General features: G+C 46.7%; 2 protein-coding genes across 6 annotated transcripts; both read left to right on the top strand.

Moving 5' to 3' along the window:
• Positions 1 to 5,923: 5,923 nt before the first annotated feature.
• LOC112898975 lies at positions 5,924 to 12,622 on the top strand. 4 transcript variants are annotated; one of them, XM_025967304.1, is made up of 4 exons: positions 5,924 to 6,033; positions 7,248 to 7,583; positions 8,126 to 9,269; positions 9,903 to 12,622. In XM_025967304.1, exons 2-4 carry the CDS (start codon positions 7,432 to 7,434, stop codon positions 12,294 to 12,296), a joined length of 3,690 nt encoding a protein of 1,229 aa, XP_025823089.1. In that variant the 5' UTR covers positions 5,924 to 6,033; positions 7,248 to 7,431; the 3' UTR covers positions 12,297 to 12,622. The 4 variants fall into 4 exon arrangements, with proteins under 4 accessions (XP_025823089.1, XP_025823088.1, XP_025823086.1 ...); XM_025967303.1 differs by having other exon boundaries at positions 5,924 to 6,040; XM_025967301.1 differs by lacking the exon at positions 5,924 to 6,033 and adding an exon at positions 6,115 to 6,393.
• Positions 12,623 to 17,078: 4,456 nt separating this feature from the next.
• On the top strand, positions 17,079 to 20,225 carry LOC112901410. 2 transcript variants are annotated; one of them, XM_025970326.1, is made up of 3 exons: positions 17,079 to 17,365; positions 18,424 to 18,678; positions 19,350 to 20,225. In XM_025970326.1, exons 1-3 carry the CDS (start codon positions 17,113 to 17,115, stop codon positions 20,000 to 20,002), a joined length of 1,161 nt encoding a protein of 386 aa, XP_025826111.1. In that variant the 5' UTR covers positions 17,079 to 17,112; the 3' UTR covers positions 20,003 to 20,225. The 2 variants fall into 2 exon arrangements, with proteins under 2 accessions (XP_025826111.1, XP_025826110.1); XM_025970325.1 differs by lacking the exon at positions 17,079 to 17,365 and having other exon boundaries at positions 17,392 to 18,678.
• The last annotated feature ends 3,125 nt before the right edge of the window (positions 20,226 to 23,350 follow it).

The raw sequence follows: 23,350 nt of genomic DNA, 5'->3' as shown, positions 1-23,350 counted from the left end.
GATCCCATCTACAGTTTTAATTATCAGTTGTAGCCATCTGGTTTGTAGCTTAGGGAAGGTACGGTGCATATGCATGACTCGGTAGTTTTTTTCCTCTCTCTATAAAAAAATAAATAAATCCACCGCTCGAGTCCAACCCATCTTTCACTTTCGCCGAGCTCGCTCGCTGCCCATTAAACAAAGCGGGTTAGTGGGTGGGCGAGCGTGACGCTGCTGCTGCGTCGTAGAAGCAATTTTCTATTCCCCCCCTCGACGTGACCCCGAGATAAAAAAAAAGAGACATCCTATTGACGCTGCGGTTAGCGTCCGGGGAAGAAGCTTAATCGCGCCGTCTGGAGGGGTCTTAGTTTAATTAATTAATCCATCGCGCCCCGTCGCGGACTTCACCTCAGCTCTGGTGATCGTTTCCGGCGTGGCTCCTTTTTTTAATTATTACCCGGCTTGGTTTTTTTTTTCCTTTTCGCTTCTGCGAACCGTTTGGGCCGTCCAGTAATCATTGTTAATCTAGCTGGGCCTTATGGTAAAAAATATTGTCGTGTGGAGATTTGTTTTTTGTAAAGCGTGGAATTTCAAGAAGTCTTGAGGTCCAACATGCATGCACGCAGACGCAAATAAATGTATATATAGTATGTGCGCGCGTGTAGACTGTAGACTATCGATCGCTTTATCGATCGGCTTTTGCCGACCTCCAAGGGCAATCCATGTGGGGTCTCGGGTGGTACGAACGGCGTACGTGCGGCGTCTGATACGCCATGTGTGTACAGATACATGGACGCGTGGTGGTGGTGGAGTCTGGATCTGGACAGTAATCTTCTCAGCGGGTCACCGCGCGCTCCTATTAATGCCTCCAACCGACTAGCAGAAATAAAGTATTTTTAAGCAAAAATATCGATATATGATACAGAATATCTATAGTATGAAAATATATCCATGATGAATCAAATGATACTTATATTGATTTTCTTTTATATAAATTTGATCAAATTTTAAATTATTTGATTAGAACAAATATAAAGAACACTTTTAGTAAGAATATAAAACAAGAGCATCCATGCGGAATCGATGTCTCGAACTTAGGTGGGTAAGTTAGACTTGGTTTGCAAGATGTGAAATTTGATGAGAACATCCGCGTTACTTTTGCCTGCATGTGTTTTTGCGCTTTTGTTTTTTTTTCTTCTACAATTCAACTTCAGGGTTACGTGCCATCACTTTGGAATTCTCACGGTGCTATATGCACAATAGCTATAGTATACGGCTAGTCGGTTACTCCATCAGGTTCGATACTTAGATCTCCTAGACATAAGCCGGAGTACCAACCTAGATTTTCCTTAGACTTGCCTTGCCCCAACATCTAAATAAAGGGCGGGCGCCGAAAAGGAAGCAGTGATGCCTTTTCAACAAAAGCTTAGCCTGGTCATTACAATTTATTTATAGGCCGAGTAAATTTAGGAGATCCTGAAAATATTTTTCAAGGCAAATCTACAGTAATGATTCCAACATCTTCAAAAGTCATTAATAGTAAAGATCTCACACGATCTGCCAGATCCTGTCCATAACATAAGCAGGTAGAGCAGAAATATAATCACATTAACTTCCTGCATTGTGCGTCCTCTGTGCATAGAGCTAGAGTAAGAATCGCCCCATGCATCCTGCTGGATTTTCCTCAAAGAACACAACAAAAGAGACATGGGCACGGGAGAGACAAGTCGACTTTCTTGATCATACGCATTGGGTCGACGCATGCAGGAGGGAGGAGCAAGTGAAGGACACACCGAGCTAGCAGCTAGCTGCTGGCCTGTGTACCTTCACATGCACGCAGAGAGGCAGGTGGCCATAAAATTGGTTGCATGCCGGGGAGCAGTACGGGGTGCGCTGCCTTCATCTTTCCGTTCCGCCGGTGTACCCGCACACTGCAGTAATCCCGTCCATTAATGTTGACTCGGCAGTCCCGCGGACCCATCGTCATCTCCTCGCCGGCGGGCTTTCCGGCGAGAAGGGGGGAGAACGGCGAGACCATGCAAGAGCTTGTGATCCTGTAGCCGGACTGTTAGCATTTGGTTCGTGGGATGGAACGGCAAATATGGATAGATGAATTTTACTGTAAACTTGATGAGTTTCTCTTCAAAATAAAACAAACGACGATGATAATTTAAATCGGAACTGTTCGGTCTGAATTTCGCACGTCAGCCATTGAAGTTTACGAAATTCTAGTACGGCCGCCACATCAAAAAAATCATCATTTCTAGTAAGGTGGAAGGCCTTGTCATTGCCACTCCTTGCCGGCCGGTCCTCCATAAGACGGTGTCCATCTGAAACCTCAGGTGCTTACGACCAGATTTCGCGCAGGTCATATTTGTTTTGCGATCGACGATCAGAAAGAAATCGGACACACTTTCAAACACTACAGGCCGCCCATGCTTTCTACTTAGGGCCTGTTTGCTGGTTCCTCAGGATTAAATTTTGATCTCGTTACATCGAATATTTAGACACCAATTAGAAGTATTAAATATAGTCAATGTATAAAAATAATTACATAAATAGAGGCTAATTCGCGAGATGAATCTATTAAGCCTAATTAGTCCATGATTTGACCATATTGTGCTACAGTAAATATGTGCTAACGATGGATTAATTAGGCTTAACAGATTTATCTCGTAGTTAGCACCAACTTATGCAAATAGTTTTATAGTTAACTCAAATTTAATCCCTTTATTTGGCATTCAAATATCTGATATGATCCGGACTAATTAGTCTCTGTGTCCAAATACACCCTTACGCTCTCGACCCGGACATGCGCCTCACTTATGTTCCGAGACCGTGCAACACTCCCCAGAAGCAGGTAATTGCTACGCGTACAAGTGGCTTTGGGTTGTCAATATTGCAGCAGACAACTTCCTTTGATTTACTTGCATAGGAGGGCTCGAGCACTGGGTATCCGTAGCATTTTTGTTGGCATTTATATTGTCAAGTAAAATGCTAAAGACACATGTGGAAATCTACACTGTACAAATATTTTTAAACTTGACCACAACCACCACATGGTTTGTCAAACTAACTGGTTAACCGCCACAAACAAGAGGGGAAAAATGCTAGTAAGCGCATTCAACGGGACCACGAGTTGGATAGATTTGCCCTTTCAAAACAACTAATTACTCTACAAGTTTCATTTACAGATATTGTTGGAGTGACACCTTTTTGCATAAGGTGCTACTAACGATATGAGCTAGTGAGTCACGAAATGCTACATGTACCAAACGATACTCTTTTATATCATTATAATTTGATCCTAGGGAACGGAGGTCATGTTGCTGCTTCCCTCAAGTTGAAATGTTTGACTACGCAGTGAATGAAGAAATCAAGGAATCTAAGGAAGAATCAATATATGGTGAAAATAAATAATAGATGCCAATATCCCATGAGGCATGGGAGCATCACAACATGGCCATTCATATATGATGGCAAAAAAGTCAATCAATATCCTCTCTCATATGCTCTGCAATTTAAATTCATGCCACTAATGTGTAAAACTTGTTTATGCCACCGCCATACCAATTCCATTGGCAAATTTTGTTCAATTCAAGCAAATTGAATCGGTACAACCATGGAATAAGAAGAACAAATATTACATAGTGATGGTTTGAACCTAAATGCAAAACACGACGACCAATATAATATAAGAATAGTAATTGACACAATACCACAAATCTGTTTCCCCATTATCATTCTACTAAAAAATGCAAACATAGAAATATGGCCCACTAAACGAAATGGAACATTTAGCTTTTTAGATATGAATAAGATGTCAATGTTGACACATATACCAAGAATCTATCTACAACCTACATGTCACAAGTTTCTTTAATAAAGGGGCCATGAATATATTCATGTTGCCACCTAACATATGTTTGTTCAAAAAAGTAAAGTGTGAAAATGATAAAGTTTTAAAATTGGAAAATATGATAGATCATGGATGACAGCGCAACATATCATCTCAAGAAGATGATTTTTGAAGCCAATATGTCATCCTCCCATAGCCCCCCTCCCCCCACAAATTAAATCCTCTAAACTCTGAAAACAAAATGGTAAAAGGAATTTTCATTCATTCTTCTTGATTGGGATATCTAAGAGCCGCTATCATTCTAGGACATGAGAGAAGTTGGAATGTCAAATACAAGTGACCTTAATACATACAAACCATAAACCATCAGTTCAAGTACTAGCCACAACTGGAAAAGGCTTGTTTTACCAATACTGTGGAGGTCTAACTTGGACTTGGATAAACTTGATAAACCTTATTTGATGTTAATCATGGGCTTCAGTTGGGCCGGGTTTCATGCATGCTATAAATTCAACCAAATTTATGTGGTTAAAATATATTTACTCCACCACAATTTTAGCGGCTCAACTAAGTATATAATCATCTACCCAACTAGAGTTAGGTGGGCACACAACTCTAACAAAATACAATGCCATGTTCAAATAATGTGCTACTTGTTGAATAGTGCATTTGACATATAATCTACTATCGTAAAGATAAATGAGTATCCTTTTATTCTAAAACATTTAGACCGGACACTGCGTAAATTATTATATGCCAATTGTTGATGATGCATCACACATATAATCTAGTATCAAGGTGAGAAATGTGTACAATTTTTCCATAGTTTCCAAATCCTATATCCAGATCCATTATATCTAAAATGTCTAATTACACGTACGTTGAACGATATACTGCTACAAACATAAATGATTAACAATTAATTTTGTTGGAAAATCTTCAAGCCTGATACTACACAAACAACAGTATGCCTCCTACCGGGATGGTGCATCTTAAAGATGAAATAGTACTAAGGTGATAGATGAATATTTTTTTTCTTGGGATTTTTATTTCGGATACCGTATAGATGAATGTATGCCAGCCAGGAAGTGATGTTTCACGACAAATAACCAATTGCTACAATGATAGTGAGTATCCTTCTCCTGAAATCCTTGAAATCGGATACTCTTTCAAAAGAGAAAGAAATCAGATAATCATTTTGCAACTGGACACACCCATTGAGTTATAAATACTCACATAAGGGCAAATTTTTTTAGAGAGACGAAGCAAAGGTTGATGAGGAATTTCAACTAGGGAAAGGACTATCATTTAGTTTCACTCCTTCAAGGACAAGCAGAAGTCCTAAAATACAGAGTGATTCTCAAGAAGGTGTGTTGCACAATTCTCTTTTCTTTATTTTTACAAGTTAAACACATATTTGGCCACTTTTTTCTTCCTATGTTATAGCACTTTGTGGTTCTACTTTTCCAAAGCACTACCTACCTCATTTCATGAACTCGAGAATCCTTGTTTCTTTTGGAGTTTATACTTAGAATTATGAGAGAGTGCATTATATTTATGTGATTTTTTCCAAAATCCGAGTATATTTGGACTCATGAGTTACTTGTAAAATTCCAAATACTACTCTAATCTAACTAGCTAATGCTATGCTCCTAGAATGCATGATTTCTAAAATGTTGAAACTCGTTTTTGGCCATTTGGGTTTTCACTTGAGGGGAAAACATTAACTCTATTAAAGTTTTTTTTACATTACTAGTAATAATTTTTACTGTATATAAAAATGCTAATGGTCAAATCTGCCCACACAGAGGCTATAGCTAGCATGCTCAGTGGAATAAATAAATAGATGGGCCACGGGGAAAAGAAGGACGGTGGCATTCCTGAAGTATTCGTTAAAAGAGGGGACCAAACGTTGGCACTTTCCCCGATACAATCAACAAGACAACAAGCGGGAGAGGAGAGAGAAAGAGAGATAGAAAAAAAATAAATACATAGAGTTGGTGTAGGATAGGACAGGCCCCAGAAAAAATCGCTCATTTTCTCGCCTCAGCGCTCTCTCCCCCTCCCTCCTTTTTCTCACTCTAAAAGCAAATACACGCCCTCCCTCTCTCTTTCTCTCTCCTCGTCTCTCTCTCGCGCTGCTGCTGTTAATGGTACAGCCTTTGGCTTGGTGGAGAACCAGATGCCTTTGATGTGTGAGTGGTTGGTGTTTCCTTCTCTCTCCTTTAATTTTTTTCTGCGATTTCTTCCTCACCCCTATCTCTCTCTCGGGAGAATTGCTGTGTGGGACGAGGAGAGAGAAAGTGCTGGTGCGATAGATAGCAAGCCAACAAAATCAGCAGCCCCCATTTCTTCCCCTTTTCCTCGCCTCTCTCCTCCTCCTCCTCCCCCCTCCCTCCCCATCTGCTCCCAGTTCCCCCAGCCAGAAATCGAGCCTCCCACCGCCACAGAGCTCCGAGCTCCTCACCATCCTCCTCGTCTGCTCGCTGCGTGGATCTGCCGGCGGGATGCTCGCTCCCTCACGCGCGCGGCCGGGGGAACGGGTGTGAAGAAAGGTGAGAGCGGAGAACTCTCTGGTGGTACGCTGTTCTTCCGATTTCTTGCTGTGTGATTTCTTAGGTTGTTCTTGGCTTCCTCTACCCGAATCCGCGGCCTTTTTCCTGGTTCTTGCGCGTCGCTCCCCCCTTCTTCTCCTCTCGCCGCCGGAAGACTGGCATCTGCGGACTGGATCTCTCTTTTGGAGTTGGGATTTCTCGTATTTCTCTCGCTGATTGTGAGCTCTAGATCTCCGCTGTTTTTCTTTCCTCACTTGATGCGCGTGCTGTTCGTGGCAACCGGCAGAGATTCTCGATCCCTGCATCTGCTTTCTCAGATTTGGTGCGGATTAGGTCCCGTGCTAGAGCTCCTGTGCTTACCCATGGCTCGTCCTCCTCCAAGCCACAGAAATCCCTATTAGGCCAGCGATTAAGGAGCAGAAAATCCTTTCTTTTCTTGATTTCTTTCTATATTTGTCATTGATAAGCTCCCTTTCCTCTTTTTCTTCTTTCGCTATTTATTTCCCCATCAAGAAAGCACTACCATACAAGCTACCCTCCAGTGCTTGGTGACTGTTCATGTCTCGTGCACTGCTGCTCCCTTTGTGCGAATCCTTTGCGAGAGCTGCATGATCCGCGTTGGCTTCTCCTTCATCTGCTCCTGGACTTGCCTCTCCACTTCCTGCCGTTGGATGATATTTCATGTGCTTCGAGCTAATCTTAGATCAGCTTCCTCCGCGCCTCTTCTCTCCATCCTCCCATCCGTATCTTTCATGCAGCATCTATCTACATAAAATCATGCTGTTAGATTCGCCAAGAACAGCCCGTTTGATGTGTGGACATGAAATAACATGGGGCTTGGTTTCTTTCTGCAGGTGCCTGATGAGGTAGTGGGCGGCCAAGGAAGCAAAGTTTCTTGCTCTCCACCTGTTGAACTTACCAACTTGGTATGCTGGAGTGCGAGGATAAGAGCAGGCCCAATTGCTTCACAGCTCTTGGGTTCTTGGTGCCAACTGTAGCAGCAGCAGATCTGGGGGGAGCACCGAAGGCGTTCATCAGATGTTATCCAGTGAGCACCCTTCAGGCCCCTCATGTTCCTCCAAGTCTGGTGGCCCGAGTGTGAGCGCTGATCCGGCGACGTCAGCGGCGGAGGAGCCGGCGAACCAGGATCCCAGAGATCTGGTCCAACCGTATCCCAAGTTCTCCATAAGGTGAAAAAGAGCTACACGTATACCTTTGATTCAGTACCTTGGGAGATGGATTATTTTCGGTGTTTAACTTCTGGATCTCTGTCTTTCTGATGCGTCGATTAATTATTGGCTGCTTGGTTTGAGGGGTCGGATTGGGTATGAATGGTTGCTTTCAGGGTTAATCCGTGTTATTGTCCGGGAGGTGTTTAATTAGTTTAATTTCCTGTTGATTAATATAAAAGTGGGCCTTTTTTCACCCCCCAGAATCTGAAAATAAAAGGATGCTCCTTTGATGAATCTTTGTCCACTGCCTACTAATGTTTTCCTTTTCCATACTTGGTGGTTCTGCGATAAACAGGCAAGCGACATATTTTTGGAGATTTCAGTTTTGATATGACAGCATATTCAGTAGGACCATGTTGATGTTGTTTCTCTCTCTTCTTTTCAACATTTGCGGATGGTTTGAATCTTATACAATTTGGCAACACTATACATGGAGTGTTCATCGTCTAGGTATGTATTAGCATATGCTAATGGGTCCATGTTTCTGTCTCTATTTTCAGAGATTATGTTTTTGCTTCAAGGAGCAAAGGCGTCAAGAGAAGCTGGCCTTTCCATCCAAACTCGTTGCAGCTTTGCCTGAAGCGAGGTGTGAAGGATCCACTGCCTCCATTTGAGCCTCCTGATTTGATCCGGTCACAGCCGTTAAATACTTTCATAGACGTTGTGCAATCTGCTGCGTGTTCAGAAGCCATCGCTAGTGCTGGTCTGGTGAAGACTAGAGATGCTGGTTCGTCAAACGAGGATACAAGTGATATCAACTTCCAGTCATGCCAACCAGTAGATGAATCACTTGGACCTTCACCATACACATCACCGGAGGATGGGAAATCTGGTATCGACCAAGTGGGAAGTACAAATGAATCAGACCATACTGATGAGGCTTTACGAATAGATCTGCAAGATAATAGCTGCACGAAAGCAAGTCGACAAACTGAGGTTGCTGTGCCCTCGTGGCCATTGAGAAATCTTGACTCATCGTGTGGTCCATCTGAAAAGAAGGGCAAGTTTGTAGTCAAGTTAGGCACCCCGACAGATATTCGGCGGACAGAAGACATAGCATCTAACTCTAGCTCAGTTTCAGACCCCATGGCTTCAAAGACTTGTCCTGTTTGCAGAGTGTTTGCTTCTACTTCGAACACCACATTGAATGCCCACATAGATCAATGCCTTTCTGCTGAGTCTAATACTGAGCTTGTTGAAACAGTCTTTGTGAAACCTAAAGTGAAGCCAAGAAAGAAGCGATTGATAGTGGACATATACGAGACTTCCCTTCCATTCACCCTTGAGGATCTTGATCGGAGGAATGGCACTAATTGGGCAGTTGAGTTGGGCATGTCCACAGCGAGCAAAGAGGTTTGCACTGAGAACCAAAGCCCAGAAGTGGTACCGTTTGACCGAAGAGATGATGAAAGAGAAGGAGATGTCTATGTTGATTCTAACGGCATAAAAATTAGAATTTTGTCCAAGTGTAGTGATGCACCTTTGGTGTTGAGGGATGATCTTGGTTCAAGGAAAGTTGCGAAGCATGAGACTGGAAAAGGTATGCTCATGAGCAAAAAGATGCAGAAGTCGAAAATGTTGAAGAATAAGAAGCTCAAGATGCATGGAAAGAAGTACAACAAAACAAACCATTTGAAGTCCCAGGTAGTGTCTGTTAACTTCCGCTATAGTTTATATTTCACTCTTACTCTTACTGTGTTTATTGACTGGTTAATGTAATCATGCACCATTATTCCATGGAGTGCATACTCATATTTTCAGGCCTCTCAGACTGCAGTTCATACCGTTTGAACTTATGCGGATTTATGTTCCATAAACTTGCTACCTATTATGTCTCATTTTAACTCCTCGTGTCATAAAAGATTTGTAAGAACGGAGATTAGACTTGGATATGTCGCTGTTTAATCCCAAATGGAGTTGCAAGGGTATAAGCAACTGGGTTCTTAACTATGGAACCCATTTTTTAATTATTACCGAGTCCTTTGTTTCACAGATGTTAACAGTTGCTGCGTTATTTATTGAAAAATACCTTCAGGTTCTGGAGGCAGCAGCCTTTAAAATTTAACTTTTTTGAATTGTGTTCTGCGTGAGTTAATTTACGTTTGATATTAGTTTAAACATGCCATGTTTTTGGGTGGATGTGAATATATCTCTTGTTATGTTAGGTGTGAAATGTTCCTCAATTGCATATGATAATAGTTTGTTGTGTAGTCGATCTCATTTAATTGTTTTATAAAAAAATTTTGCACCTTTGATTTATTGCTGTGAGATATGTAGGTTCCAGCATACCCACATGATGATATCAATGAGGAAACCTCGGAGGAGGAGCGACATGTGCGGAATCCTTCTGAAAGCACCAGCAATTGTGGTTCTGGGACTATGCGGCAGTGGGCATGTTCCAAACGCTCAGATATTGCCAAGAATTACACCAGAAAGTTCAGTGATAAAGTGACATCTGGAGCACAGAAATCAGATAGGAGCAGCATGCTTGGCTTTAATGATTCCCAAAATACAGAAAGTCCTGCTGGGGTGTTTTCTTCCGAGTCACCAGAAGACATGGCCACTACCTCAGAAGCCATTGGCGTTGAGCAGAGTAATGCAAGATTGCTCAGATCGATTCCTACATGGATATCAAAGACCCCTCTGCAGAGTGGCATTATGCCAAAAGTACCTAGATCAGCTGCAGCTCTTGCAAAGAGGAAAATTAAGGAGATTGGAAGGAGAGAAGCTAATAAGCTAGATAATTATGATATAGTGAGGAATCCCATCCCAGCTAAAAGATCTGAAGCTAGGTGTCTTTCTTTCTCCACTGCAGGGCCAAGCAATGGACCAAAAAGGTTAGTCTCTACATCTAAGAAGATCCGAAAGCAACGATCTCTGTTGAGGACTGGCAAGCGCGCATTTTCACCTTCTACCGTTCATGGTTTTGGCCAAGACCATGAACCTGATACCAGACATGTAAATAAGAAGTTCAGGGTTTCTAATAATGAGGGCCCCAAGAAGTTTGTGAAGCACACCGAAGAGGATACAGCGGATAATGACTTCTCTTTTGGAAGTGATATGCCAGAATTGGGACAGCAGGATGATCAATATGATGTGACACAAGAAACAGAGGGTACACAAATGTATTATGAGCGTGAAGAACCTGAAACTGATCTGCCATATGATTCAGTATCCAGAAGTAATCCTGCTGACTGTCAAATAAGTGATGGTTCTCTGAGTCCTGAAAACAACAGAGAAGCAGGTGATGTTTTTGTTGAAGGCTATAATGTAGCTGTGGAGGATCCAAGCTCCAGTGAGCAATTAGCACATCATGGCCATGAGTTCAACAGTGCTATCAATAATGAGGCGGAGGAATGGCAGATAGATCCGACTTCAACAAAGGAATCGAGTGCTTGCTTTACTAATAACAGAGACATGGGTCCTGGAGCTCCTCAGGATAACTCATCAATAACGTCAAATAGAGAATATTCCAACCAAGAGCATGGTTTGCCACTCGGACGGGACTTGCTGGACTCTCCTATTTCCACTGCATCAACTATGTCTGCTTCAGCTGCTTTGAAGGATTCAAGGATTAACGAATCAGAACCAGGTCTGTCTACTAGTAGAACTGTTGAAGAACGAACCACTGGGAGCTTAAATCAAGAAACCAAGTCTATACCTTTGGCAAGAGAAGGTGAACAACTGCCCAATGAGAAGCCTTGCTGTTGTTCTTGTCGGGAGAATATTTCCAGAGAGTCTCATCAAAGTGCAGTAGTCAGACCACCAATGTTGAATTTTGCTGGAAAGCAGGTTCCACAGTTGCACATTGGTTTAAGGGCATCATCGTCTTTCAGCACATACCAAAGAACCACCACAAAGCCCAACCCTTGCTTGGATACACACGATCATCCTTTAGCGGCTAAGGTTTCAGCTAAATCTGCTATGAACCTCCCATCTTACACAACAGACTGTATGGGCTCCTCATTACAAAATCAGCTTCCTTCACCATCAAATCCTATCTTGAGACTGATGGGTAAGAATTTGATGGTGATGAACAACGAAGAGAGTGTGCATCCTCAACCACCAAGTTCAGACTATGTCTTGAGAGGGAATTATGTGGCGCCTGTTGGTTTTGTGCCTCCAAACTACCAGCATCTCAGTAATTCAGCATTTATCAACACACCTCCAACCACAGCAAGTCACCAATTTCCTTTACCAAGTGTTCAGGCTGGCAGCTTTGTTGGTCCTCCATTGCATGGTGGTTCTGTGATGCAATCTGACAATCATGCTCAGCAGAAGGCCTACAGAAACATTGTGCCAGTCATCCATCATCCAACTTACATGATGAAAGAAGTGATTGTGATCGATGATTCTCCCGAACGCAGAAGTGAGCCACAAGTTAGCATGCTTCTCCCCCCTGCCCCGTCGCCGAAAACGATGTCAGTACCAAACACTATGCCACCCCGGCCATTTTACTGCCTTCCATCACAAAGCCCGATTTTGCCAAGGGAAAGGGCTGTTGGATCCATGCCTGTATATGCAAACGTTGGCCCAATGGTTGGTGTCGGCTCATCAGGTCAAGGAAGCCAAACAGAAGTAGCCAATCCTTACATGCAAAATCCATTCTTCGTCCAGTCTCCAACTGGTTACATGAACCCGCCCGTGTACTATCCTCAGAATTTGCGGTGATAGTTTCTCAGTAACTCAAATGACCAGGAGAACTCCATTTAGCTTGCCGGTCATCACTGTCAAAGTGGGGGGAAATGAGAGTTTCGTGATGGGTCTAAAAATGCTGAGACTAGTGAACCTGCATGAGATGTCTGACTTTCATGAGGATTTTCACATAGGTTGCTTCTTTAGTTTTTTTCCCCTTAAAGGTAAACATGTTTGCCATCAAAAGTATTTTAATCACATCCTGCAAAGTTGCAGTAAATTATAGTATGCAATTCCAATAGTTCCCCAAAGGAATATATCTCAGTATTTATCGAAGAAAAAGTAACACCTTACATTCCCAATAGCATTTTTTTTCTATCTTGGATGTTCTTTTCTTTCCACTCTGTTCTGTGAATGGTTGCCCATCGGCTTATTTCGAGTGTTGATAGTTGTAGCCTCTTCAGATAGCATCGTCTGTAGAATCAGAACGCCTGCAACGATTTATTATGATCGTCTTAGGAACAAGCAACCGCATGTGATACTGGAGAACATAAGCCCAACACCAATAGATTGGTTGCCTACTCTGAAAAGGCGCTTCCACGCTTCCTTCTGCTCGAGTCTGATTGGAACTGATGTGTCCGAAGAAGCATTGATCCTGTTCCTTTAGGTTGAGAGGGCTTTGATGGTTTTGATGCATTAATTTTTTTGGATGTTTTCACATATCGAAATCATGAAATGGCCTGCTAATTCAGTAATGTAAAAGGTTTGATGCATTCTTGTCTGCTCGGCGTTATCTCTGCGCGTATGGGATCGCGTGGAGCTGCAGAAACAGCTCTGTAGTTCCGTTTGGAAACACAGTCCATTGTTCTGTCCGGTGGTGAAGTGTTTTTCTTTTCTTTTTTAGTAGTAGCATCGCTGAATTTTATTTTCTGGTTATTATAAAATAAAATAGGGAGGCAGAATGTTAAGGCGCGATCACCCACCTTGCCTGACATCCGCCGACGGCCGTAGTCACTGGCGCCACGAGAGCCCCTCGCACCACGGATTCCTCTTTCTCCAGTGGAGAGAGACCAGCCGGTGCTTCCTGCCAAGTGTCAGCGTAACCACCCAGCTGATGAAGCTCCGATGCAGTTAAAGCTGCATCCTCTAAACCTTAATTTCTTTTTTTTTTACCGGAACTGGTTAGTATAGAAATGTAAAGAAAAGAAGTGGGAATCAGTTCAATAATGGGCAGTCGCTAGGAGGAAAGCGGCAGAGCAGAACTAGCAGCAGCGAGCCGGGGCAGCGCGGTGGCAGCGAAGCAAAGTGACGGCCGCTGCTTTCGCTGCGGCGTGGCGTGGGGAACGGCCGTTGCAGTGGCCGGCGCCGCGCGGTGCCCGCTCCGCACCGCAGCCTTTCTTCTCCTCGCTGCCGCCTGCGACACATCCTCCGGCAGCGGCATCGCCCAGTACCGGCACGGCGCCAATGGAAGGCCTCTATCCGCAGCGCGCCCCCGATCGGACGATTAGACGAGCGGGGGAGACCGAGGCCGGCTGGTCGGATGCTGGGCAGCGGCCGGTGCGCGACCGGGTGGGCGAGCGAGCTTGGCACCCGACGGCCGCCGCGGCGCCGAGGCGGTGAGGCCGCAGCAACAAACAAACACGCAGCTCCCTTGGTTTCCATCCGGGACGGATGGTCCCCGAGGCTGCCGATCCCAACCAGCTGCCCACCACTCGATAGACAGATGCCTCGCAGCGAGAGGTCCGTACCGGCAGCCACGACGCCATGATGAGCCGCCGCGGCTGGCTGCTGGCGCCCGTACGCCGCGCTCGATCCATGGAGCTGGATCCATCTCGGCGCAGCGATCCTCCTCTCTCCCCCTCCCTCCGTTCTAGACCGTGAACAGGGGGACCAGCCAATCCTGCCGGCGGGGAAAGGGCGAACGAGCGAGAGCGACGGCCGCGGGCCGCCCAGCAGTGCCCGCCGGCCGCCGTGGGGTCTCCTACCAGGCCCGCAGCCCGTGTCGCGTCCACAGTGGCCGTTGCTTTATGTGGCCACCATGTCACATGGCCATGATGATTTTTGAGCTTTTCCTTCAGCTGATGTGCCTGCTAAAACTCGCATTTCTTTTGGGTTTTCTACTTCCACCCAGATGCATTGGCTACTGCTAAGCTCTCCTTTGCCACGTACCTGCAGACTCTGTAGTCGGAGGAGCATCGCAGAGGGCACCGACGACGCGCTCGGCGTCCGGAAAGGGCAGCAAGTCCGCGAGTGCCTTCATGGTAGCACAGTGCCCGTTCACGCAAGCCATTACCTCCAATGGCATGGTACCTCTTGTTGGCTGGTAAGTAGCGCGCCACCGTTAGTCCAGTGCGATTGTGTTCGTGGAAATCGCGGCCCGATCACACTGGGACCCATGCGTCAGCGGGACGACTCCTCCTGCAGTAGTGCTGAGGAGGCTCGTCCTGTGTTCATTTCGGCCAACCATAGCAGGCGGCTACATTTTATTATTCCTACCGAAGGCGGAGCCTGGAATCAAACCCAGGGGACGAGCCAAGCCATATCAAATTAATAGATAATAAATCTATTTGTAGCGGTGTTTGGCGTTAGTAAAAAGCTACGCTAAATGTATTTTCCACACTAAACAACAATCAGGACGCGGGCTCGAAATGACAAACACGAGAAGCAAGGGAAGCGGTTCTTCCGGATGCACTCATATAGAATGAGCCGCCGCATGATATAGTTCCCAACAAGTCGAATAATAATTATGACAGAAGTATATATGGTATGATAAAATACTTATTTATATTGTAACGTAGCATGGATAATCATATTTCACCTGTATCAACAGATGGCCAAAAGAGAAATAACTAAGTACTTTTACAGTTTTAGTATAATATAGTTTTAGTATAATGTGTAGCTTAGAAAAAATAATTTGTATGTCTGGTAAATAGGAAGGCATTTATATTTATAAAAAGCTACCAGTGCTTGGTTTAAATGATTAGAAGATCTAACTATTAAAAAGGTCTAAATGATTAACAATTAGTCTAAATAAATAACCTAGATTTGTTTGTCTGGATCATGAGGAGGGGCCATGTTCCCTGCCGGCTCCTCTCGCCTCCGCCACTGATTTCTACTACTAATTTTTATTCCAGATTTTAGAAATTCACTTTATCTAGATTTTGCAGTCGGCCAATCCTCCCTCAACTTTTACAATGTTGTGGCACAACAGGTAGGTGACAAAGATATGTTGTGAGTCAAACAACAATTTCCCACAATTTAGGATCCACACCATACTTAACTAAAAAAAAAGCTTAGCACTGGGAGATTCTATGCAGGGTGAAACCCAGTGGATGCGAAACTGGATTCCGACCCCCTTCCATTATGGAAGTTCTGAAGCAAGCAATTAACAAAGGGCAATAAGAAACCTAATATTTATTCAGCTATTAGCCTTTTGATAAACAGTTTTTGGCAATTTGGTCCCCCTTACTTTTTTGCCACGGTCCGCCACCGATGCTACATAATTGTTTGTTTGGCCACTCATCACCAGGTATGGACACCTAGTAACATCAAGATGCAGCTCGACTAAGACTTGATCTCTAAAGTTCAACATGTCATACGATGCAAAAGGAAATTGTTGAGGAGGCTACCTTCGAGGGGAACAGTCGGAGGTCTTAGGCGAGGCGAGCTGATGGAGGGGGTCACAACGATTACCTCCAATTCCTTTCTTCTCCCTTGTGTTCTTTCTTACAGGGGGACAATAGCTAGGATGGCGAAGGTTCTCGGAGACACAACTGTGAGTGAAGATTTTCGAGCGTTCTCGAACATGAAGAAGGAGGCCAACCTCAAGGTGAAGACCTTCAATGGTGACGAGGACCAGTTGCTGCCCGCAGCAAGGATAAGGAAAGAAGTAAGCGGGTCGGAGGTTACTTTCGGTATCATATGAGAAGCTTGATCCTAGACAATTTGTACACTCCAAGTTTTAGGTATACCCTTAGAGCCGAAATATTCTTACAATATTTCGAGCAGATAGGGATATTATGTGAACTATGTAATAGAGGTAGGAGTATAAATATTCCATTCTTTTACTATAATCGGAATAATTTTTTATAATTTTGTGAGTGCTAAAATTTATTCCATTAAGCAAGAGAATCTTTTCATTTTTCTGTTTGGGAGCAAGTCGTTCGGACCCCAACAGAAATATATACGTGGACGTGTATCAATCTTCTTGTTTATATTTACCTTTTTTTTTTGTTTCTGGAAGATAGAACATGCAGCACCGGTGCCTGGTTACACGTGTAAAACGACAGGTTGCTCCCCTTTCGTGGGTTGCTGTGACACACACCACAAACCCCACAAGGCCCACGAAGAGGAATCTTCCTGCACATATGTTGTACTACGTCAGTGATCACTTGCCTCTTCCTTTCTTTTAATGGTGCAGCAGTGCTGCTTTTGAATATTCTTCGTGTGTGCGTGTGTGTGTTTGCGACGAGAAATGTTCTGTGTGCTTGGCTATGGCTTCAGTCTTTTTTCCCCTCGAAAACCAAGTTGCAGGGGGAGTTTTTTTTTTTTTGAAAAACAGTTGCAGGAGGAGATGGCATATGGTTCCAAGTCCCATGCTAAACAGTGGTGGAAACTGAAAAGGTTACTGGGCATGTTCACATGTTGTCTGAGAAGCTGGAGGTCGTGAACACTGAACTGAACAAATTGCCTTGTTGCAAGCAACTAAGCCTGGCCCAAAGGGAAAAGGCACCTCACGGCCCGGCCTTTCTCGGCGACACATACGGTCTCTATAAACAATGGGCCGGAACCCACGCTGGATCAAGCCGCCGCCCACGAAAAGCCTGGGACCGAATCCCCCCAGGCGTCATCCATGGCGTTGGTTCGGCCGGTGTTCTTCCTTGGCGGACATCCTTTCCTTCCTCGGCATCGTTTCGTGCTTTCCTCAACCTTCCCCCTCTTCCGTGGCGCGCAGTTTCTCCGCCGCCTCACGGAATTTTCCCGCGGGGTACATAAATACCCGCGCAGCAGGCGGCGGCGGCGGCCCCGGTCGTCCTTGTCGTTTCCCATCATCACCCGCCACCACCGTCGCGGCGTCCCGGTTCCAGGAACTTTCCTCGCGACAGGTGCGTGGTTTCTCTCCCCCCACCCGCTCTAGGTTGGTCCAATTTATTCCGGAATTTTCCATGAAAATTTGCGGTTCGTTGCAACCGAGGTCTGCGGCGTGTAGTGCAGTTTCTTGGAATTTCGTTTGGCGGGCTGCTTAGGAATAATTTGTTAGAGGGTGAATCGGACGCAGCGAGGATGGGAGGGACGGTGACCTATAAATTCCCTCTGCGTTTGGGTTAGAGCAAGCGTAGAACCAAGCAGTTTGTTTCCGAATTGTGCCTCTTCGTCCTGTAGGGGTAGGATCGTGGAATTAGGATGGTTCTATTGGAGTCTGTAACTACCGCAAAGGATTTAGGCCAGTTGTCTCCAGAGCCTCCTCTTGGTTCTTCTCTTGTTGAGATGGATAGGGGCGAGGTAACTCAACTTGTTGGTGAAAGTTTCAATAGACAGGAGAAGTTAGCTGAACTTCGCTTTATGGATATCAAAAGAGCTAGCCTGGGTCCTGGCGCTGGGAGGGAGATTATAATCCGGCTGCTTCCGGAGCTGCCTTTCCATGAAAAGGCACGGGTACCCAAATTAGCTCTACCATGGCTGGCATGGCAAGATCATTGTTTTGTTCAAGCATCGCGGAGGAAATGTTCTACATTAGGGAGGTGGAGAAGAGCCAGGAGGCAATCACGCAACAATCCCCTGCAGCTTAACATCGATTTTTTGGTGCTAGCCACGAGCTATTCGCTAGGCATAATAGGTCCGAAGATGATTGGGGATTGTAATAGGGAAAGGGTTAGAGTGAAGGATTTTGGTGTTGCAGGAAAAGGGCGCAAGACACACCGAAGAGCTATTAGCGGCCAGGGACACGCTTCCCTTGTTAAATCTTGCTTGGTAGCATCTGATGCAGTTGATGCTTTCAGCAGCTACAGGCTGTTGATGAACTATGATGGGGATTGTAATAGGAAAAGGGTTAGAGTGAAGGATTTCGGTGTAGCAGGAAAAGGGCGCAAGGCACACCGAAGAGGAATTAGGGACAAGAGACATGTTTCCTTTGTTGAATCTTACTTGATAGCATCTGATGCAGGTGATGCTTTCAGCAACTACAGCTACAGGCATAGAACAATGTTGATGAACTATGATGGGGATAGAAGCGAGGACCTGCAAAGTGAGGAGGTTCAGTCAGCATACAGAAGAGACAGTGACATTGGTGAGGAAATGGTAATAAGTGAGGAGCAAACTGATGACAATGATTGGAGCTGGGTGAATCAAGGTAAAGATGGTGATCCTCTTGCAGAATCAGTTTCTTCACTTCATACGACACAACAAGTCCTTGAAAGTGGTAAGCTTCTTCTCTATATTCATGTTTCTCATGGACAACGTTTTAAATTTTCTTGTGTACTGATCAGCAATTCAGTAGGTGTTTCTTATGGCCTATGTACTTTTCTGCCATCTAGATGACATGTGATGGCTTAGTTGTTTAGATTTTTTCTTTAAGGAATACTGGTCTACTATGTTGGTGGGAACTTGATTTTTTTTTTCTTAATCTTTGCTGGCTGCAATAAACTGTCCCACAACGTGTTCAATGTTAGGAAGCGATAAAAATTATGGTGCCTTTTATCTAGTATGCCGGTGCTGCCTTAGGTCACGTATTACCTAATTTAAGGATAAAACATATAGTTTTGTCTACTTATATGCGATGGTATTTTGATCAAACCTCCCCTTTTATAATGCCATCGTTCCTTGTTCAGTACTGCGTATCCACTTCTGAGTGTTCTTTTGGCTAGTTTCGGTTGTGATGGAGAAATCAGCTATTTCAGTTCTTGGTTATAACAAAGTTGTGCCATCCCAGTTCTTAGTGAATTATTCTTTTTATATGTATCACTTGATCCAGTGTGGAAAAATATGTATCACTCGATTGCTGCATCTTCTAAATTGTTTTCAGTCTTTGAGCTTTGGTTTATGTTTGTTTTCACCACCTTACCTTTTTTTTCTTTTGTCTGTGATGTTTAGAGATACAAAAATTGTCAGAACTTGGCAAAGAACTTGAGGCGGAGGAATCCACTTCCGGAAACAAAGACCAGGATGTGATCGTTTTGCCCTCTGCAGAGGTCGACATGCTGGAATTGAATGAGAAGATGGAGCACCTTGAGCAGAAACTGAAAGAAGCATCCAACACCATCCGGGAGAAGGACCTGAGGCTGTCCAAGCTTCAGAAACTCATCAGCACCGCAGACAGCCCAGCCCCGGAGGAGGAGGAGGCCACCGCTAGCGTCGACCAGCTGGTGGCGGAGCTGGAGCGCCACCTGCTGGAGAAACTGGAGGCCGAGGTCCAGTGCCTGGTGATGCTGAAGGCGAGGCAGAGCTGGCAGGTCCGGGCGGAGGACCGCGCCGCCCTGGAGGAGCAAGAGGCGTCTCCCGCCGGCGCGACGATGCTGCTCAAGCTGCGGGAGACGGAGGGCCGGATCGTGACGCTGAAGGAGCAGGTGGACAGGCTGGAGGTCCGGGAGAAGGAGCTGCACCGGGCGACGGAGGCCCTGAGGGTGCAGAGCCGGACCTTCAAGGTGTCCCTCTTCGGCCTCGTCCAGCTGGTGATGCTGTGCTTCTCCCTGAAGGTGTTCTTCGCCCGTGTGCCCGTCCCGTTCGACGAGGTCGTGCCGACATGATTTCGGGTTCGACGAGGTGGTGGTGGGTTGCGATGTCGCTAACGTCTTACCCCTGACGGTACGGTAGTCGGTAGGTGGTGTAGGTGTTCGGTACACTGAAGTGCAGGTTGTGATGATGTAGTACGTCAGAAATTACGCGTGTTCTGTAAGATAGTACTAGGTCTGTGCATAAATTGGGTGATTAAAATCCTTTTCCGTTCCTAAAAAATAGGGTGATTGACTAGTCGGATGACTGACGGTTTGCAGCTACTGAAAGGTAGTGTCAGCTTCAGTTCCTCTCGATTTCATACTTGTTTGATGATCGAAAAACTTGGTCAATGTCCGAAACTAGAAGTTGTGATGCGAGCTTTAAAAAAATTAAAAACAATACTGCACATTTTCTTGGTTCACTTGGCTGTAACCTGTAACCCGATGACACAACGCGATGGCGACGCTTGCCCAAGGCCACGGCGGCGGCCGGCGGCGCCTTGCAGGTCGCACCAGCCCGAGAACGGCCGTCGTCGCGCGTACGTGACCTCTGGGTGAACGAGGTCAATGACTATCGGCTCACGGTCTCAGACAGCCGTGACACAACCTCCCGGTGCCGGAGAGGAGAGCTTGCAGAAGTGGCGCGGCCCGCGCTGTGTACGTTGCGTTGGCGCGAAGGAAATCCGCAGCCAAATGTTCAGGCGGGCCGGGCGAGCAGGGGACTGGACGGCTGGACCACCATGTGAACTCCTTTCTTCTGCTGACAGGGCGGGCTCATTGGGCCCATACACGCGTAACTTGCAGGCCTGCGGAATCCAGGAACAAGACTGGCCCATGGTTCAAACGAGCCCACTGTGATCTTCCACCACTCCCAGTCCCTACCCACCCTCCCCCGAGCTCTGCCGAGCTTTATTTATTTTGCGAAGAGGAACCGGCGGGAGAGTCGGAGAGATGCTGGGAGACCGGATCGGCGGCGGCATTGATCCAGGGAGGAGAAGGATGCGAACGAGGGGCAGCGGCACGGAGGCGAGAGCAACAAGCTGCTGCATGTTGCCGACATCTTGACGGTGCGCTCAGGCGCCGGCCGCCGGCAGTGGCGCCCTTCCAGCAGCGTAAGCCTCCAGTCGGCGGTGTCCTCGCGCACCACGTTAATTTAAGGGGCGGCAGAATCCCCGGCGGGCTCGCCATCGACATCGGGCGCCGGCGGCGGGACAGAATAGTCGTCAGACAAACCCCGTAAATTGGATCCATGTATTTATATAGACACCCCTAAATGTTTAAGAAAATCCATAAATCGGATCGCGACTAATAATCATAATCCGAATATATACATAAAACCTCCTGCATAAATTGAGAAAACCCCCTAATTTGATCGTGATTAATAGTCATAAAACAACCTAACTTAAATCGAATTTCTGTCCTCCATCATCCATTCTCTAGTGGCCCCATCCGCCGTCGAGGGTGCATGCGACGTGCATTTGCTGGAGATCCGCTAGCAGCGGTGCAAGAGGGTAGTCCGCTGGCCCAACCATCGTAGTGTTATTCCATGCTCCGTCAGCCGAACCCTCCCCCCCTCCCCCCAATCGATCTCAGGTCGTCCGCCGTACGTCGCTGCGGTGCACGCGGTGGCACTGTAGGCGACCGGCGCGGCCAGCAAGTCACACGCATGGAAGTGGTGTGTTGCGAAGGAGGTGGAAGAACGTACACTGCGCGTGCTCCGGGCGCTGATGGCAGCGCCATGGCACCTACCACCGAGCTCTTGCAAGTGTGATTTAACCTTGTCGTGGCACTCACAGATGGAGCTGAACATGAACAAGAACTCATTGTTTTATAAGCCAATTCCTTCAGTGCCATAAATATTTTGATGTCTACCTTCTGTGCTATTAAAGTTTTAGAAGTTCCTTCAATGCCATAGAAATTTTATTTCACCCCTTCAATACCGTTGCAATTTCCGTCAATGTGATGTTAACTGAGCTGCAAAACGATGATTTTACCCCCTGGCCACCTGTCAGTGCCCAACTCTTAATTCCTTTCTCTCCCCCTCCTTTTCTCACGTCCTCGCGCCGCCGTCGGCCCCGCGCTCGCCATCCTCGCATTACCGGTCGCCGCCCGGCCGGCGATAGAGCCGACACTAGCGCGTCGGGGCGAACCCATTTGGGGGCCCGCGCGAGCACTGGCCGGACGAAGGCGGCCGGCGCGTGCAGCTCGGCCCGACCATGGTGGCCGTGGCGGCGCCGTGCCACCCTCTGCGCGCGTGGCCGAGGAGGGGCCAGGGAGGTGTGGCGGTGCAGGAGGGGGGGGAGGAGTGCTCACCGCGGCTCGGCTTGGGCAGAGGGAGGAGCTTCGGCGGCCGCGGCGGGGATGCTCCCAGGAGCTCCGGCGGCACTGCTCCGGCTGATTCGGCGGGAAGGAGCTCGGCCGGGGATGGGGGCTGCAGCAGAGGTCAAGAGAGGAGGTGACGAGGCTCAGGGCGTGTACAATCGAACGGGAAAGGCCGGTGATGGCCGGGGCGGAGCTCCGGCGGTGGCTCTTCTCGGTTGCCCAAGCAGGAAGAAGGGGAGGGGAAGGAGCATGGGGGCGCCGGGGAGCGGATAAGGCCGCCGACGCAGCCGCTCCCCTCGCACGCATACTGCCGGTAGCGCCGCTCACCTCTCTGTGCGAGCACGGGGATGTCTAGCTCGCCTCGACGCGCCAGTTGCTTCTGATAGAATTGGAGATCGACTAAGTGTTCTAGTTGGCTCGGTATTTAGCAATCACAACATTGGTTTAAGGGTAATCGAGAGATTAACACAGAGAGAGAGATGGATTAGATCCCATACCACCGGTCGAAGTTCCGGCATCGCCATTGTTCGCCATGGCGATGAAAAAGTCGAGCCGGAGTCGTGGACGAGAGCGGAGTCGTGCGGCGGTGTAGTCGAGCTGTGGCGGCGCGTGACGCAGAGGCTGCGGGGCTCGGTGCGGAAGCGGCGGGCTTCCCGTCGCTTCAGCGCCGCACTTAGATCGGGTTGTGCTAGGGTTTTAGGTGGGGTTGCAGACAAGCATGATGAACCTCGTCATGCGTGCCCCGGCCCCTCACCTTCTCTTTTATTGTGGCGCTGCGCGACGGGGGCCCACGTGCCATTGACTTGGCCGTGCGCCCCCGATCGGGGCGCGTGGTCTAACGGACTCCGGATCGGTCGTTGGACCGATCCGGGTCGAGATCAATCTAACATTCTCCCCTTTGATCTCTACCAACTTACTCACTTCTTATGTCCGATTTCATTCAGATTAATATATTGAGCATGCCTCGTCTCAACAGTTATTACTATTGGATTAACAGCCACAACATACTTTTCCGTTTGAAACAGAACCATACTTTTGGGCCCTTACTGTCCAGGATTC

The sequence above is a fragment of the Panicum hallii genome, chromosome 7 (genome assembly GCF_002211085.1).
Source record: "Panicum hallii strain FIL2 chromosome 7, PHallii_v3.1, whole genome shotgun sequence".
Taxonomy (NCBI): domain Eukaryota; kingdom Viridiplantae; phylum Streptophyta; class Magnoliopsida; order Poales; family Poaceae; genus Panicum; species Panicum hallii.
The sequence above is the reverse complement of the archived record's forward strand: the minus strand, read 5'-3'. Positions and strand labels throughout refer to the sequence as shown.

Bases quoted from the DNA above. Each gene is read 5' to 3' on its own strand.
- LOC112898975 (XM_025967304.1), top strand. From the start codon at position 7,432: ATGTTATCCAGTGAGCACCCTTCAGGCCCCTCATGTTCCTCCAAGTCT. The intron at 7,584-8,125 runs GTGAAAAAGAGC...CTCTATTTTCAG, and splicing joins TATCCCAAGTTCTCCATAAG to AGATTATGTTTTTGCTTCAA. The intron at 9,270-9,902 runs GTAGTGTCTGTT...TGAGATATGTAG, and splicing joins CAAACCATTTGAAGTCCCAG to GTTCCAGCATACCCACATGA.
- LOC112901410 (XM_025970325.1), top strand. From the start codon at position 17,664: ATGGTTCTATTGGAGTCTGTAACTACCGCAAAGGATTTAGGCCAGTTG. The intron at 18,679-19,349 runs GTAAGCTTCTTC...TGTGATGTTTAG, and splicing joins ACAACAAGTCCTTGAAAGTG to AGATACAAAAATTGTCAGAA.